Genomic DNA, 18,078 nt, shown 5'->3' on the forward strand with positions numbered 1-18,078 from the left:
TTTGTTTGAATCCAACTTTGTGAAATAAGATTGTTACCTCAGTGTCTTGCCTGAGTCATTGGGCAGTTGGCCAACAAATTAAAACGAGTCCACTCATATAGCATGGGGAATTAATAAATGTAGAATAATTCACTTGTGACAAGTAGTCTAAAGCATAATTTTGTTATTTTATCAAATTAATCTAAATCTTAATGAGCGTGCTGGCACTGAAAAACCTGGATCCATCTGCAACCCATTGAGCTAATTGATTATTACAATTAACGAGTTGGAAATGAAGTGGATATGAAAAAGCTTAGCATTTTCATATTGGTAGAATACCAAGAAAAACACAGTACAACTGGCCTTTATATATCCACACTTGACAAGGAAGGAGACTCGTAATAGAGTTGTCATCGTGAGAAAGAGGCACACGCACATATTCACATGCACACACTCGCTGCCTTCAAGTGGTTTCATTGGATATTGGTCAGAGATGAAGGCGGTGGAAAGATATTTTATTTGATTTCTTATCTGAACATTATTCTGGGGACCTACTCAGTATGCGTGGGCTGCTGTCTTATGTTGCCATGGCAATGCCTTTTCCACCCTCCTATTCTTGTCATCTGTGCAGGGGGCCACCATGTGGGAAATAATGGAATAGCCTAGAAACAGCACCATTCATAGTATAGGCTGCTACACAATACTGTATATGACCATATTTGAACATCTGTCATCACCCTGCAACTCAATAATAGACTGCTCCTACCAAGGTTCACTACTGGTTACAAAAATAAACAACAAATACCCCATTTTCTGTTGACAAATCAGCCATCTCCCCTTTTCTGGGTTGCATTTCAATGTTTTTCTAAGGCTTTGATTAGGTGTCAAACTCATCCCAGAGGATAATTGGAACTGTCAGATGTGTGGGCCCTACACAGGAAAGGTACACTGTCAGTTTTCACAAGACGTGCCAGTTGCCTATCTGGCTTTATGACCATGTTTGAAATATTCCTGTGTAAATTTAGGCTGAGGGCTTTATCCAGGTCAGTGGAGACATAACTCTAACCTGAAAGAGTCTCGGAAAAGCCACAAGGCATTCTTGCTCTTCAACAAGGATGAAGCGATCTTCCTGAAATGGGGGCACATTTTATTCTGACCCTGGCCCAGTTGGTATAACCCAGATTGTTTTATGTTATCTAGTGTGTTAGTGAGTGTAACTAAATTGTTCCTATTCCTGTGCTATCCTACTCAAGCCGTTTCCACTCTTTATAATTTTCTCTTAATAAAAGCACAAATCACGTTTTTGCAATATTGAAAATCACTTTTGTTTTTAAGGGCCCCTTTAAGAGCAACAGGTGCCAAACTACATTTCCCATTATGCATTGTATGTAACCTTAAACCCCAACTTTGCTGTGACCTGGCCCCTGACCGTCTACTGTGCATATTTTTTTTGTTTGCTGAAGATCACCTTTATTTATATCAGTTATTTATATCGGATTTTTCATCACACCGCTTAGAATTCCCACATTGTGATTGAAATATAAAGAAATTTAGCTAAGGTTGACACGATTTAACCAGGTCTGCGGCGTTAAATTGTCAATGTACTGAAGCTTTGTAACGAATTTATTAGCTAGCAGTAACTAACATAAATCCTGAAGGGTGTAGAACGATTTTTTAAAGGCATCTTTTGGGACTTTAATCAAACAAGATGAAGGAGCCAGAGCTGTAACACAGTTTGCAGCTTGCACTGGCATTAGACACCGATGTATGTTGCCTAGAAACCCGGCGTTCGGGCAGACACTAGAGTTTGAATCAGGAAAGTTTACTCTCACGACCTCTACAAGCCAGAATGTTGAATACGATTATATTTTTATGTACTTTACTGGTTGTCTGTGATGTTGGTCCTTTTGGCGGTAGAAATGTGATACAATATATCCACAGGAAATTATAATTACATAAACTTGTCAAAGCACTGTTAATGCATTTAGATGTATATCCCCTGAAGCATGCGCAGATCCATGTAATCACGAACTGGGCAAGTATGCATGTCTCCTGCAAGTAATTTTTAACTTGTGCGCACAGGAATGCACAAACATTGCTTTGAAAATGTGATGTAATTATACTTTCCTATGGATATACTGTCTTACATCCCTACCGCCAAAAGGACCAACTACACTGACGACCGGTAAAGTGCTTACAAATATTATTTTATTCAACCTTCTGGCTTTTAGAGGTGGTGAGAGGAAACGTTCCTGATTCAAACGCTAATTTATACCCAAAGTAGAATTCTCTGCAATTCAACGTTGGGTTCAGGCAACGATGGATTTAGAGAGCACCTGTTTTCTGCACACACAACACCACCAATATGCTCAGTACACAGGCTGACAAAGTAAGGAACTCCACATTGCAAACGGACAGCGTGCATGCATTGTCCATTCGTTTATAAAGTCTTGTCCTTTATTGTAACTACACTAACTTTGTTATGTCATAGATATGGCAAAGTTCCCAGTGGAGAGGATCATAAATGTCAGCATCATTGCTCACATTGACCATAGGAAAAGCACCTTGGCTGACAGCCTTCAGGAAATTACAGGTCTCATGTGCATTACCATATCAATACTCATGGATCACACAGATACTCATGCATTTAGTTGTATTGTATGATATGGCTCACCTCATCGCTTGGTTTTGATTGGTGCCATAATCACCAGGAATACCCCCATAGCTGCGGGAAATAGGGGTGCTGAGGGTGCTGCAGCAACCTTGAAAAATCAACATAATAATAATTGAAACAAAACATTTACACAGCGTCAATAGGCGGTATTTTATAAACAAACATATACAGTAGGAGAAGGTGTCTGCATTCTGACGCGAATGTGCTTGTGGGTCTCTCTCCAGGGATGTTTCCTATTGACCAGTCGGACTACAGCGCCCTCCGCAGTGCAGTGGAGAAACTGACATTCAACGACTCCAGTTTGATGTGCAGAAGGACAGCAGTCTGGCACTGGGAGCAGGCCGGAGGTTATATCATAACAATACCAACTAAATTATCATGTAATCTCTCATCCACTACTCAAAGCTATGCAAGTGGTGAAGGGTTGACCTTGACAGGATACTTATGTTCTTCATTTGTTTTCTTTTTGAGGGATACCAATTTGAGCCGTGATCATGCACTCCTAAATTGTACTCGCTCTCTCCTCACTTACTTTCTTTCCCTTGGTCTTTCCTTCCTTCCTTTCGCAGGCTAGGCTTCCTGGGCCTGCTCCACATAGAGTTGTTTAACCAGCGCTTGGAGAAGGAGTACAACTCCTCTGTCAAAGTGACAGCCCCCACCATGCCTACAAGGCTATCCTGTCCTGCGCCAAGCTCATTAAGGTAATACACAGCACCACCTCTACAGGGGGCTTCAAATTACATGTACATCTATTGCTGGGAAAAGTTTACATGATATCACAGCAAAGTAAATGCACACACACACATATATATATATATATATATACAGTTCTTTCGGAAAGTATTATAACCCCTTGAATTTTTCCACTTTTTTGTTAGGTACAGCCTTATTCGTAAATGGATTAAATTGTTTTTAATCTACACACAATACCCCATAATGACAAAGCAAAAACAGGTTTTTAGAATGTTTTGCAAATGTTTTGGAGGCTGAACCTTCGCCCCAGTCTGAGGTCCTGAGCAGGTTTTCATCAAGGATCTCTCTGTACTTTTCTCCGTTCATCTTTCCCTCAATCCTAACTAGTCTCCCAGTCCCTGTCGCTGAAAAACTTCCCCACAGCATGATGCTGCCACCACCATGCTTCACCGTAGGGATGGTGCCAGGTTTTCTCCAGAAGTGACGATTGGCATTCAGGCCAAAGTGTTCAATCTTGGTTTCTTCAGACAAGAGAATTGTGTTTCTCATGGTCTGAGAGTCATTAGGTACCTTTTGGCAAACTCCAAGCGGGCTGCCGTGCCATTTACTGAGGAGTAGCTTCTGTCTGGCCACTCTACCATAAAGGCCTGATTGGTAGTGCTGCAGAGATGGTTGTCCTTCTGGAAGGTTCTCTCATCTCCACAGAGGAACTCTGGAGCTCTGTCAGAGTGACCATCGGGTTCTTCGTCACCTCCCTGACCAAGGCCGTTCTACCCCGATTGCTCCATTTGGCAGGGCGGCTGGCTCAAGGACGAGTCTTGGTGGTTCCAAACTTAATCCATTTAATAATGATGTGATCTTGGGGACCTTCAATGCTGCAGACATTTTTTGGTACCCTTCCCCAGATATGTGCCTCGACACAATCCTGTCTCGGAGCTCCACAGACAATTATTTCGACCATATGGCTTGGTTTTTTGCTCTGACATGCACTGTCAACTCTAGGACCTTATATAAACAGGTGTGTGCCTTTGCAAATCATGTCCAATCAATTGAATTTACCACAGGTGGACTCCAATCAATTTGTAGAAACATCTCAAGGATGATCAATAGAAACAGGATGCACCGGAGCTCAATTTCAAGTCTCATAGCAAAGGAAAGCAAAGTTTCATTTTCAACAACAAAATTTGTCATTCCATTTGTCATTATGGTGTATTGTGTGTAGATTGTAAAGGAAATTTTTTATTTAATCCATTTTAGAATAAGGCTATAACGTAACAAAATGTGGAAAAAGTCAACGGGTCTGAATACTGTCATGTGAACCTAAAATATGGTAGCCCTTGTTTGGTAACAGTGATCAAAGTTTATAACTCTCCTATTGTGTTGTAGGAGCATGGGAAGGAGAAGATCTGCATAGTGAACCCAGCCCAGTTCTCGGACAGGTCTGTAGTGACAGAGTACCTGGATCCCATGGTGATGGGGACCATCTTCGCCCCTGACGACTACACCGGGAAAATCATGAGTATCTGCTTGGTAAGCCAGCCTGGCTTTCAGATGTTGCTAATTATTTGTTTGAATGATCACTGTGTAATCGAGAAATTTAAGAACAGGGGTTTGGATTTGTCACTTTGCAAAACCAGTTTAACAAATTGAGTCATTGTATATTCCTAATTTTCTCAACAGTTGTGAGTATGAGGATACCGGGCGCCAATGTGATCAAGATGGATATTCTGCTGAACAGGAAACCTGTGGAGGAACTCACCTCTGTTGTTCACAAGTAAGACTTTGATAATTAGTGCTCAGACAATGACTGAATCCTAACTCAAACTTTTTTTGCATATCTCCCATTTACATTACGGTATGATTCAACTCTTGAATTAGTGTCTGCTTCTCAAATTACTATTTGGCCCAATGTCTCAATATTTCAAGGGCCATTAATACTACGATTTATTTGAGTACCGTAATGATGTGACCCTTGGGTATCTTCAGTTGTGTTTTCCTACGTAGAGAGATTGTGCGTACAGTGCAGGCAATGCCATGTGCGAGCACCTGCATGACGCCATAACCGGACAAATGTTTGAGATCACAGTACAAACAGCCATCGGCAGCAAAGGGAGACGTAAGTAAACATTTTCATAATGACCCTGAAATAAGACTCATACGACCAAGTTGGTAGCTTTTGAGATTGCATGACACCCTCGCTCTCTCTCGCAGGATTACGGGAAAAATGTGCTTGCAAAATGTGTTCGGAAACTTTTGTTAATTCGTTTAAAACGTGGGTGTGTACGATGTCTAGTATGGTAGCTGATCCTAGTCTCTTTTAGCACAGAGATGATAACAAGAAAGATGAAGCACCTGAAAAACCAGGCGGAGGGTAAAAAGAAGATGCGGTATGTTGGCACGTGCAAGTCCCCAAAAGATGTCTTCATCAGGGTTCTGAAGAGGAAAGACAAGTAGAATATCAGTATCCTTATTTATTGAAGCAAGTTTTGTTCAACAAATAGACTTTAAAACAGCAAAATAACTTTAATGTCCCATACATAATTTTAACCCCCCAAAAAGTTATGTAGATCCCATTGCCAAGAAAAATAAATGACATGCACAGATTACTCACTCAAACAGACTTTAAGTGCAAGGTGCAATACATCAAGGAACGCTTGTAAATAATAAAACAAGATATGTTATGTAATTTGTTCTGTTTCTCTCTCTCCCAATGGATCCAATGTGTCGGTTGTAACAATTTGGCTGAATCTTAATTGTACTTGTATTTCCTTGATTCCTCTCTCCTTGCCGTCGCCTCAAAACGCATTGGTGGGGAAGATCTGCTCCATTGTGCTTTGAGAATGAGACAAGGGAGGGAGGGCTTGAGGAATCAAGGAAATACAATAGAGATGAACCCTTTGTGTACTGTTCTGTGCAGTTAGACTTCTGCTCCACTAGAGGGCCGGGCACTGATGGTTACACTTACAACCCCTTCTCAAATCAAATCAAATTTTATAGGTAACATACATGGTTAGCAGATGTTAATGCCAGTGTAGCGAAATGCTTGTGCTTCTAGTTCCGACCGTGCAGTAATATCTAACAAGTTCACAACAACAAGTATATGGTATAGAGTACAGTATATACATATGAGATGAGTAATGTAGGGTATGTAAACATTATATAAAGTGGCATTGTTTAAAGTGACTAGTGATACATTTATTACATCCAATTTTTTACTATTAAAGTTGCTAGAGATTTGAGTCACTATGTTGGCAACAGCCACTCAATGTTAGTGATGGCTGTTTAACAGTCTGATGGCCTTGAGATAGAAGCTGTTTTTCAGTCCCTCGGTCCCAGCTTTGATGCACCTGTACTGACCTCGCCTTCTGGATGATAGCGAACAGTCAGTTTCCTCGGGTGGTTGTTGTCCTTGATGATCTTTTTGGCCTTCCTGTGACATCAGGTGGTGTAGGTGTCCTGGAGGGCAGGTAGTTTTCCCCCGGTGATGCGCTGGGCAGCCCGCACCACCCTCTGGAAAGCCTTACGGTTGTGGGTGGAGCAGTTGCCGTACCAGGCGGTGATACAGCCCGACAGGATGCTCTCGATTGTGCATCTGTAAAAGTTTGAGTGTTTTTGGTGACAAGACAAATTTCTTCAACCTCCTGAGTCTGCAAACTTGATGATTGAGTTGGAGGCGTGCATGGCCATGCCATCATGGGTGAAAAGGGAGTACAGGAGAGGGCTGAGAACGCACCCTTATGGGGCCCCAGTGTTGAGGATCAGCGGGGTGAAGATGTTGTTTCCTACCCTCACCACCTGGGGGCGCCCCGTCAGAAAGTCCAGGACCCAGATGCACAGGGCGGGGTCGAGACCCAGGGTCTCGAGCTTAATGACAAGTTTGGAGGGTACTATGGTGTTAAATGCAGCTTTGGTTTGAGGAGTGTATGCTGCTTATCATTGAGCATACTATCATTTGCATTTTTTTAGACCAATAAAACGAACTCTACATGGCAAGTAGTAGATACATTTTTCTTATTCGATCTTCTTCTGCGGGGAGGGTTATGTTAAAAAAATAAAACCACTGAGATGTGAACTAGGGATCTTGTGCATGGTAAACCAAGAGTCAAGCACTCTGCCATCAAGTGGAACTGAAAGATGATTCGTGTTACTTCTATTGTCATTGGTCACTGTAATTAATAACTGTAGTTATATATATGTATATTTTTTTGTATATTACTAGTACCTACTAAAGTTATTAATATATATATAAATGCAAGATGTAAAGTGTTGGTCCCATGTTTCATGAGCTGAAATAAGATCCCAGAAATGTTCCATATGCACAAAAAGCTTATTTCTCTTCAACTTTGTGCACAAATTTGTTTACATCCCTGTTAGTGAGCATTTCTCCTTTGCCAAGATAATTAATCCACCTGACAGGTGTGGTATATCAAGAAGCTGATTAAACAGCATGATCATTACACAGGTGCAAGGTGCTGGGGAGAAAAGGCCACTAAAATCTGCAATTTTGTTACACCACAGATGCCTCTAGTTTTGAAGGAGTGTGCAATTGGCATGCTGACTGCAGGAATGTCCACCAGAGCTGTTGCCAGAATAATGTTAATTTCTCTACCATAAACTGCCTCTGTTGTTTTTAGAGAATTTGGCAGTACGTCCAACCGGCCTCACAACAGCGTGTATTGCGTCGTGTGGGCAAGCGGTTGACTGATGTCAACAGAGTGCCCCATGGTGGCGGTGGGGTTATGGTATGGGCAGGCATAAACTACAGACAACAAACACATATGCATTTTATCAATGGCAATTTGAACGTACAGAGAAACCGTGACGATATCCTGAGGCCCATTGTCGTGCCATTCATCCACTGCCATCACCTCATGTTTCAGCATGATAATGCACAGCACTAGCTTATACAAGATACTGACTGGTTTTAAGTATCTGTGACCAACAGATGCATATCTGTATTCACAGTAGTGAAATCCATAGATTAGGGCCTAATGAATTTATTTCAATGGACTGATTTCCTTAAATGAACTGTAACTCAGTAAAATCTTTGAAATTGTTGCATGTTGAGTTTATATTTTGGATGGAAAAGAAAGTGGTGAGATTTGAACCAGGAATGTTGTGGGTCACAACACGTTTTTAACACTCCGACCTACCACCCTGATAGTTTGTTTTATTTGACTCCCGCCTGTCAATGTACACTCTGCCCACTAAGTTTTCAAATCAACCAATCACATTTTGTCCTGCCCTCAAAACAGCTGGGTCCCGTTCAACTGATTTGACTTATTTAGACAAGTAAATGCCTTGGCCTTGGTACCTGAAGAATGAATAAGGAAAACTCCACTGAGCTACTGGCTAATCACAAGTCAATATAAAACATTTACATAGAAATGGCAGCAGAGGGCGTTCTCACATTTCTCCTAGAGGTGTTCTTTCGCTGTAGTCGCTCATTTTGCAACATTCAAAACAAAAGTCAAAATCCTTAACTTAGTGTAATTTGTAGGAAGAAATGACCATGATGCTGTTTTAAAAATATTGTATTAAAATGTCTTTGAAAATACTATGTACAAACTGCTGCTGGTTTGATTTATGGCAACAAAAAAACTCCCTATTCTCCTGAGCAAGATTACAAATGACACCTTTTGTCAGAATTTTTTTAATTTATAACACTTTTACAGCCATTCAAATATCTGAAGCCAAATCCTGGGTGTATAATGCCTTGTTCACACTGCAGGCCTATAATGCTCAAATCAGTTTTGGAATACTGACTGTCCAAATAGCAAGTTATAAGTGACCAAATAGGATTTATATGTGTTCAGACAGCAGTAATTTGCTGACATGGCTAAGCTAGTTGTCATAGTAAAGACAGGTGTGTGCGCAGTGGTGTAGGCTGATTTGGGCACGTGCTTCCGATCACTCAGAAGTTATGTAGTAAGCTAAGGTGACAATGCCTGCCATGGATGTTTCCCAGGTGCTTTGAATGTTCAAAATCATAGTGTGAGAACACTTAAGCCCTCAAAGGACAAGATGATCCAACTTTCAAAACGAGTCCTTTTTGTCTAGCCACAGCAGTCAACTAGCTAGCTAAGTAGCAGTTTAACTTTCTAGCACATTCACTCATTTGTTTGTAAACATTTAACAAGCTAGTTAGCTACCACATTTTCTTGGCAAACTGTCAACAGAGTAGCTAGCAAGCAACAAGATATGCCAAATAACAGTTTAATAAATCAGATTTGACCACATGGCCAGCAGTGGCGGTTCTAGACCATTTCAACTGGGGGGGCCAAGCTGGGGCCAGTTGTACTGTTAGAGGGGCCAGTTACATTAGACGTTATTGTTGTCATCGTTTTCTTCACTGCATTGAAGGCATTAGCAGGCAAAAGACCATGTTCATAATCATCATCGCTGCCACTGTCTAATAGCGGATGTAAAAAAAGAACGATAGCAAAAATTTGTTATGTAAACATTATTTCATACTCCACATTTAGGGGGGCCACAAGGGGGTCCAAAATTGTTGTCACAGGGGCACTGCCACCCCCTCCCCCAGAACCGCCACTGATGGCCAGGAATAAGTATTGTATCTGACTTCAGACCACCTACGAAAGTGGCTTGAAATATCAGATTCCATGTGCTTTTTAGCTGTTCAGACTGCAGGAAAAAGAACAGATTCAAATCGGGTTTGCAAAAAAATTGGATTTGAGTCACTTCAAACTGCCAATGAGAACAAGGCTTTTACAGTGCCTTCGGGAAAGTATTCAGACCCTGTTAGTTTACATCTCTGGCCCAGCCAGAGAGGACATTCAGAGACTTGTCTCAAAGCCAGTCCTGCATTGTCTTGGCTGTGTGTCCTGTTGGAAGGTGAAGCTTCACCCTAGTCTGAGGTCCTAAGTGCTCTGGAGCAGGTTTTCATTAAGGATCTCTGTACTTTGCCTTTGTTCATCTTTGCCTCGATCCTGACTAGTCTCCCAGTCCCTGCCACTGAAAAACATCCTCACAGCGTGATGCTGCCACCATCATGCTTCACCATAGGGATGGTGCCAGGTTTCCACCAGACGTGACGCTTGGCATTCAGGCCAAAGAGTTCAATCCTGGTTTCACCAGACCAGTGAATCGTGTTTCTCATGGTCTGAGAGTCTTTAGGTGCCTTTATGTGCCTTTTACTGAGTGGCGGTTTCCGTCTGGCCGCTCTACCATAAAGAAATAATAAATAGCAAAGGGTCTGAATACTTATGTAAATAAGGTATTTCTGATTTTTATGTTTTCTACATTTGCAAACATTTCTAAAAACCTGTTTTCGCTTTGTCATTATGGGGTACGTTGTGTAGATTGCTGAGGATTTTTTGTCGTTGTATTTTATCCATTTTAGAATAAGGCTGTAACATAAGAAACTGTGGGAAAAAGTCAAGGGGTCTGAATACTTTCCGAAGGTACTGTAAGTGTTTCCTACACAGACATAAACAAACATTTATACCTCTGTAAATATTACATTTTTCAGTAGCTAAATAATTTACTTGAGTAAATACAAATAGTAATCAATAATGGAAACATTTCTCAAAATGGTGGTGAAGGAAGTGTCGGCAGACTAGGTCCATTGTGACAGACATTTCACACATTCCTCCTCAGGAACAGGACTTAATGTTGTTAGTGTTTTGTCTTCAGAGAAGACAAGAGAGCCGTTTCCTTCTTGGGCTCTTTGCTTGGGGCTGCTAAACTCAGCCATTCATACCATGGACAACGCTAACAACGGATAGCACCATGTTGTCGCTCCCACTGATAAACACTTCTGACGAGAGACAGAAAGTGAATCTTTGTTGCATCAGAATGATACAGAGGAGTATGTGCCACATGAGGGAGATGGTTTCATTGTGTAACATTTATCTCAAGGTAAATGTACACTTTTCTATGTAGGGAGTACTGTATAGTACATTGTGCTTTTTCCAGCACTGAATAAAGGCCTTTGGTTAACTCATCTCCCTCTTCTGTATTGTATTGGACATATCCTAATGGGGATATGTTAGGAGAAGGAGGGGAGTTGCTGTTGTAAGCTTGAGCAGTTCAGTCATTTCAGCAACATGTAAAACAAAGTCATCGGGGTGGGGGGGGGGGGGGGGGGGTCTTAGGCACCCAAACACACAAGAACCAATCAAATAAAGTTGAGGCAACTGTTCTCATACCAGGGGTTGGGCCTAAGGGCATTGAGCCAGGGTGGACCTCTTTTCGGGGTTCACAGAGTTCCTTTGTATGTTGGCGCCCCCTGCTGGGGCGGTATCTCCTTCCAGCCCCAGCGAGCGCCGGTAGGTGGCGGACAGTCTGTAGAGCACGTCTGGCGAGAGGCGGGGCTGGGAGTCGCCTCTCTGGGTCAGGAGCATATTAAACAAAGTGTTGACCTCGGAGATCAAGGACCCGCCCAGTGAGCCATCCTCCGGCTTCTTACCGAAGGTGGAGAAGGAGGCAGAGTCAAGGGTGTCTGGGGAGCAATGGGTTTCAGGGGATGGTGGCCCATTGGGAACAAAAACGTTCTCGTGGTAGTCGGCAGTTAGGGGGAGGGAAAGGCGGGACATCCACGCAGGGTCCTCTATGTCAGCAAAGACGTCATCTGATGAGAGGAGGAGAGAGATGAGAACATGTCAATAAAGTATGGAGTATTGGCAATACTGTTTTTTAACAACATAGGACAAAGCAACAGCTCTACAGTGATACAGTGCTGGATGTGACACAGGGAACATGTGGGTGTTCTTTGTTATAGTGTTTGTTGTTGGTCAGTATTGTTGTTTATCCCTGTGAAAATGAATTTCTTCACGTGAAAACGTTAAATGAAATCTGAAGATGGGAGAATGATTATCTGGTATGTCGAAGACGACAAATATAAACTAAGTTAATAAAAATAAGCTTATGGAGGTACAAGTCTAATCTAGCGGTTTCCTTCAATTTCCTTGAGAAAAACACTATGTGGGACAAAAACAGGATAGAGGATATCACAGGAGTATATTTATCTGGCTGTTGTGAACCGGCATTTCCTGTCATCTCCTGGCTGTATCCGGAGTTATAGTCAAGTAAAAGCTGATTTATGCGCCGTACAGAGGGTGTGACGCAAAAGGCCATATCAAGCTCCGTACCATATGCGCCTCCCCAATTTTTAACAATGCAGAGGGCTCTGTATAACTCCGCATTGACATGATTGGATGACGGTAGGTGGGGGCTGTACATCCTGTATAAACACAAATTCACTTCCTTGACAAGCGCAAGAAGTATCAATTCCCTTACTTATGCAGAGGCAGCATCGCAGTAAATGCTGTATGGCCAATGCAGATTGCGGAAGGGCCATACATAGGCATTAAAGTGGTCAAGTGGTTTTACACAAACACTGTTTAGACAATCAAAAGACACATTGTGATCTGATCATCCTGCCCACTTCTGGTAGTCAGACACATTTTGTGCCTTGATATCTTACAAGTGTAGACAGATATGGACAGAAAAAACATTTAAATCATTGGCAGGTGGCACCATTGACTGTTTAGATCAATATGTGTCTTACAATAAATAAGTATTATTTTGAAAGAATATCTATGAAATAATTTGCATAAAGGGGCCAGGAAATCTGGTCACAATGCAGGCTCAGTGGACAGATAACAGACACTTTAATTCCATGTGTATACATATTTCTGAAAATGTGGGCACCATCAGAATGTAGACATGATCAGGACAAAGGACTCATGTTAGCACCAGGTAAAAATTAGGATAGAATGAGCACGTACACACTCAAAACAGGTACAAATCTATTTAAAGCCATTCTCTACAGTTAAGCATTACAGGCATTCTTGTATCATTTTTTGTATGGGGATGTGCAAACCTGATTATCATGACCAACATCATATTGCTTTTGTTTAGTTTTTTTGATAAAGGGAAAACTTTAGTTGTGGTATAACTGTATGGCAGGGGTAGACAACAAAATCTTTCCTACTGATGAGTCAACAGGGTTAATCATAGGTCTGTGCTGAGTGTCAGGTCTTGACACGTTCCTGAATAAAGGAAATGGCATCTGAGGAAATGGCATCTAAAACAATTTGCAAACTCTTTAGATGTTACAGGGATCTTATGAAGTGATAAGGAAAAGTCCCTCTGCATTTACAAGTTGGCTCACCAATAGGATATTATTTCGGGAACCAATATATCACAAACAAAAACTGTGCATTCTGAAAATATTCAGATGTTAGATTTTTTCTAAAATGGATTAAATAAAAATCATCATCAATCTACTTTGATTGAGCTCAGGTGCATCCTGTTTCCATTGATTATCCTTGAGATGTTTCTACAACTTGATTGGAGTCCACCTGTGGTAAATTCAATTGATTGGACATGACTTGGAAAGGCACACACATGTCTATAAGGTCCCACAGTTGACAGTGCATGTCAGATCAAAAACTAAGCCAAGAGGTCGAAGGAATTGTGCGTAGTGCTCCGAGACAGGATTGTGTCGAGGCACAGATATGGGGAAGGCTACCAAAACATTTCTGCAGCATTGAAGGTACCCAAGAATACAGTGGTCTCCATCATTCTTAAATGGAAGTTTGTAACCACCAAGACTTTTCTTAGAGCTGGCAGCTCAGCCAAACAGACAATTCGGGGGAGAAAGGCCTTGGTCAGAGAGGTGACCGAGAACCCAATGGTCACTCTGACAGAGCTCAGGACCGAGTGAAAGATGAACAGAGCAAAGTACAGAGAGATCCTTGATGAAAACCTGCTCCAGAGCGCTCAGGACCTCAGACTGGGGCGAATGTTCCCTTTCCAACAGGACAACAACCCTAAGCACACAGCCTAGACAATGCAGGAGTGGCTTCGGGACAAGTCTCTGAATGTCCTTGAGTGACCCAGCCAGAGTTCAGACTTGAACCTGATCGAGCATCTCTGGAGAGACCTGAAAATAGCTGTGCAGCGACGCTCCCCATCCAACCTGACAGAGCTTGAGAGGATCTGCAGAGAAGAATGGGAGAAACCCCCCAAATGCAGGTGTGCCGAGCTTGTAGCGTCATACCCAGGAAGACTTGAGGCTGTAATCTCTGCAAAAGGTGCTTCAACAAAGTACTGAGTAAAGGGTCTGAATATTTATGTAAATGTAATATCAGTTTTTTATAATTTTGCCAAAATGTCTAAACCTGGTTTTGCTTTGTCATTATGGGGTATTGTGTGTAGATTGATGAGGGGAAAAAAACAATTTAATACATTTTAGAATAAGGCTGTAACGTAACAAAATGTACAAAAAGTCAAGGTTTCCGAATGCGCTAAGTATTTTTATACTATATGTCCTGATTATGGAGAAAATGTATGGTTATAAATTATATGAGGGTGTCACACAATCTTTGACAGCCATGAGTTTACATTTATTAATGTTAAGACATAGACCAGATGCTTTGGAAAACGATTATATCACATTGATCGATATGGGAATCTGACTAGCGTCTTTCAGAAAAATTGGAGTATCGTCAGCCAGCTGGCTCATCATTTATTTACCAGGCATGGAAATACCTTGTACAGGACTATTATTTAAAGACTTTGTAATAAGTTGGATGACTAATAAAAACAGATACGGTGAGATAGAGGATTTAGGCAAGGTTGTCCTAACTCAAATCTAGGTCAGGTGCCATGTTTCAGTTTGATAGAGCTGTTAACATTAGTATAGTGTCTTAATAGCCTCACAGAAAAAAAATCCCTAAAGCCACATTTCTCAAGGGAGTGGAAGAGGAACCGATCCTCTGCTGTGTTAAAGTCTCCTCGGTTCTAAACCCTTAGCCCTTGAATGACGTTTTACATCGTCACGAGTGTACCTTAAATGTCCCTTGCCCAAGCGAGGGAGAGTGATCAGAGAGGCAACGTTGTTGATGGAGAAACAACCAACCTAAAGCTATTATATGTACCTAGTAAGCTAACCTAGCCTAGCTAGCACTCCTGTCAAGTATCCCCTGCCTGCGAACTTCAAAAAACACTGTCTGCCCCTTCAGAGCAAGAGAATTTTCCCTCTTGGTCTAAGACGTTGGTTGCTTCCATGGGAGACCCGGGTTCATATCCTGCGTGTTACACTTGCCCTGTGGTCCTTTTCATCTAATCACAACCAGACCCGGGCACGCATACACACTAACACAGTGGTTCCCAACTAGGGGTACTGGGACCCCTGGGGGTACTTGGCATATCCACAGGGGGTACTTCAAAAGAGTAATGAGTCCATAGGATTACTGGTAAAATGCACATGAGGGGATCCTTTAGAGGTACTCCAGGCAGAGCGAAATTCAGTTGGGGGTACGGTAACCAAAACAAAGTTGGGAACCACTGTTCTAACACACAAACTTACAGAGGAGTCACTGAACAACCCCAGAACCTACCCCCACCACACACACACCCTCATTCCCTCTCTCATGCACCCCCCCCCCCCACCCACGCACTGTGTGACACTGACAGCCCTCAACTTAAATCTCAATCCATAAACGAAACAAGTCCTTATACTTCTGATTTCACACTACACATCAGTGAAAAGTAACCAACACAAATCCCACATGATGTTCAAATGTATCATGTTTCGCTTGAAGTCCTTCTGAGATAGTTATCCTCCGCTGTATATGTTTGGAATGTTCAAAGGCTCTGCTGTGAGATATTTGTTTTTGAATGAAAGACTGAGCTCCATATATGTGGGGGTTTGAACTACACGCAAAGGTCATCAAATGAAGTTGCGCTGACTCAGTCGACCACCATCTTTCATGTCTGTCGTCTCCAGGAGACCTCAGAAGAGAGCGTTGCTAACAGGGCTAGCGTACATATAAAACACTGTCAGAAACTAATGGGGGCAGGCTGGCCCTTTTTTACGGTCTGTTGCATCTGCTTGACTTTGACACGGAGGCAGTGATCAATCAAACTCACAGCAAGCCACATCAGAGAGAGGTTAACTCACAAGCTAACTGCCTGGGTTCAATCACATCAGGTTTTCTAAAATGCTGCTTCCTTTTCTGGCCCCTTTCTCTGCAATCGCCTCAGTCCCGTCCCGTCCCCCCTTCTGCATCTCATTTTATAAAACGGGATGGGATCATGTTGTTTGGATCCTTGAGGCTGATTGATAGCAGTGAGTTATAGCGCCACAATTCTGCATTCCATGTGTAATGCCTATTAACTGTTCCTTTAGATGTATCAATGCACATCCACTGTCCCACAGCCCAGCCAGTCAATTTATAACCTTAATCTCCCCTGGAAAAAAGTGCCTTGAGAATATTTCCCCATGCTACTAGCCTAGCATTTGGTTTGGTACAGAGGGGGTTAATATAAGCCTAGCTGTGTGCCTTTCCAACGTTGCCGGTTTTTGTTGTTGCGATCTCCATATTACGTGATGAGACTGACAAGCTTATCTGATCCAGACAAATTCATTGATCAGGATCATTATAATGGATATAGAAACAAAGATAAAACAAACAAAATGCAGTTTGCTGTCATTTCAGCTGCTTGGTGTGATTGTGTATTTGGCTAGTTAGCTAGTAAAGGAGAAGTAAAGTTAGCCTAGCTATCCTCACTAACTATCTTATTGAGTCGACCATTAGCTGGTTGTTGCCTATTTATAAATTATTTATTATTAAAATTCTCCTCTCTCTTGTAATAATTGAACCTCTGCTACCCAGCTAGCTACATGCCAATGATTTGCTTAGCATAGCAACGACTTGGTCAAAACATGAGAATATAATTAACAACCAGTCTGATGGTTAGCAACGTCAGAACCGGCTTTTGCCCGGACTATATCGTCTGGTGGAAGGATGAAATAAAGCTAATTTACTAATTAAAATAAAGTTAATGAAAACATGTTGTTAAATTTGTTAGCAACTGTTTTATAAAAGCAATAAGGCTGTCGAACCTGGGAATTGTTGTGTGTTAACTCCCACCTAAAGGTTGTTTCCCGGCCCTTGGCTTCGTCTCGTGTCTAATAAATGCCCTCAGTCAGGAGTTATCATGCCTTATTAGTAAAGTCTCGCTTCCTCCATCCCCTCGCGCCCTCCCTCCCTCCCTCCATCCCCTCGCTCTCTCCCTCCATCCCCTCACCTATCCCCCCCCCACTCTACACCTCATATCCCCCTCCACTCTACACCTCATTCCCCCCCACTCTACACCTCACCCATCCCCCACTCTACACCCCCACCCATTTCACTCTACACCTCATCCCCATTTCACTTTAACGTCATCCCTCTTTCTCTTCATCCCCTCTCTACACCTCATCCCCTTTCCGTTTCATCCCCCACTCTACACCTCATCCTCCTTCTCTCGTCCCCTTCTCTACACCTCATCCCCTTTCTCTTCGTCCCAGCCACACCTCATCCCCCACTCTACACCTCATCCCATTTTCTTTACACCTCATCCCTCTTTCTCTCATCCCTCTCTCACCCACCCCGTTCCGTTTCAACCCCGCATCTACACCTCATCCTCTCTCTCTCGTCCCCCTTCCTTACACCTCATCCCTCTTTCTCTTCATCCCCCACTCTACACCTCTCCCCTTTTCTTCATCCCCTTTCTCTTCACCTCAACCCACTTTCTCTCACCTCATCCACTTTTACAACCCCCACTCCATCTCATCCTCATTTCTCTTCACCCCCACTCTACACCTCATCCCCCTTTCTCTTCACCCCCCACTCTACACCGCATCCCCCTTTCTCTTCACCCCCCCACCTCATCCCCCTTTCTCTTCACCTCATCCCCCTTCTCTTTATCTCTCG

The 18,078-nt window shown here is 42.4% G+C and overlaps 1 protein-coding gene and 1 pseudogene across 2 annotated transcripts in view; one reads left to right on the plus strand and one right to left on the minus strand.

Moving 5' to 3' along the window:
• Nucleotides 1-18,078, minus strand: part of pcdh12 (protocadherin 12) — a 159,661-nt gene that overhangs the window by 128,112 nt on the left and 13,471 nt on the right. Inside the window, exon 4 of one of the 2 annotated variants that reach the window (XR_011480320.1) lies at nt 10,118-11,939. Coding sequence is in view for 1 of the 2 variants with exons in the window: in XM_023992666.2 (XP_023848434.1) it covers nt 11,530-11,939 (410 nt within the window). In the remaining variant the exon portion in view is untranslated. Of the gene's footprint in view, nt 1-8,867; nt 11,940-18,078 lie in introns of those variants that run through there. The other variant, XM_023992666.2, reaches the window with a different exon arrangement.
• Nucleotides 2,794-5,800, plus strand: LOC111968189 (translation factor GUF1, mitochondrial-like; annotated as a pseudogene).

This window comes from Salvelinus sp. IW2-2015, linkage group LG8, assembly GCF_002910315.2.
Source record: "Salvelinus sp. IW2-2015 linkage group LG8, ASM291031v2, whole genome shotgun sequence".
In the NCBI taxonomy this organism is placed as follows: Eukaryota; Metazoa; Chordata; class Actinopteri; order Salmoniformes; family Salmonidae; genus Salvelinus; species Salvelinus sp. IW2-2015.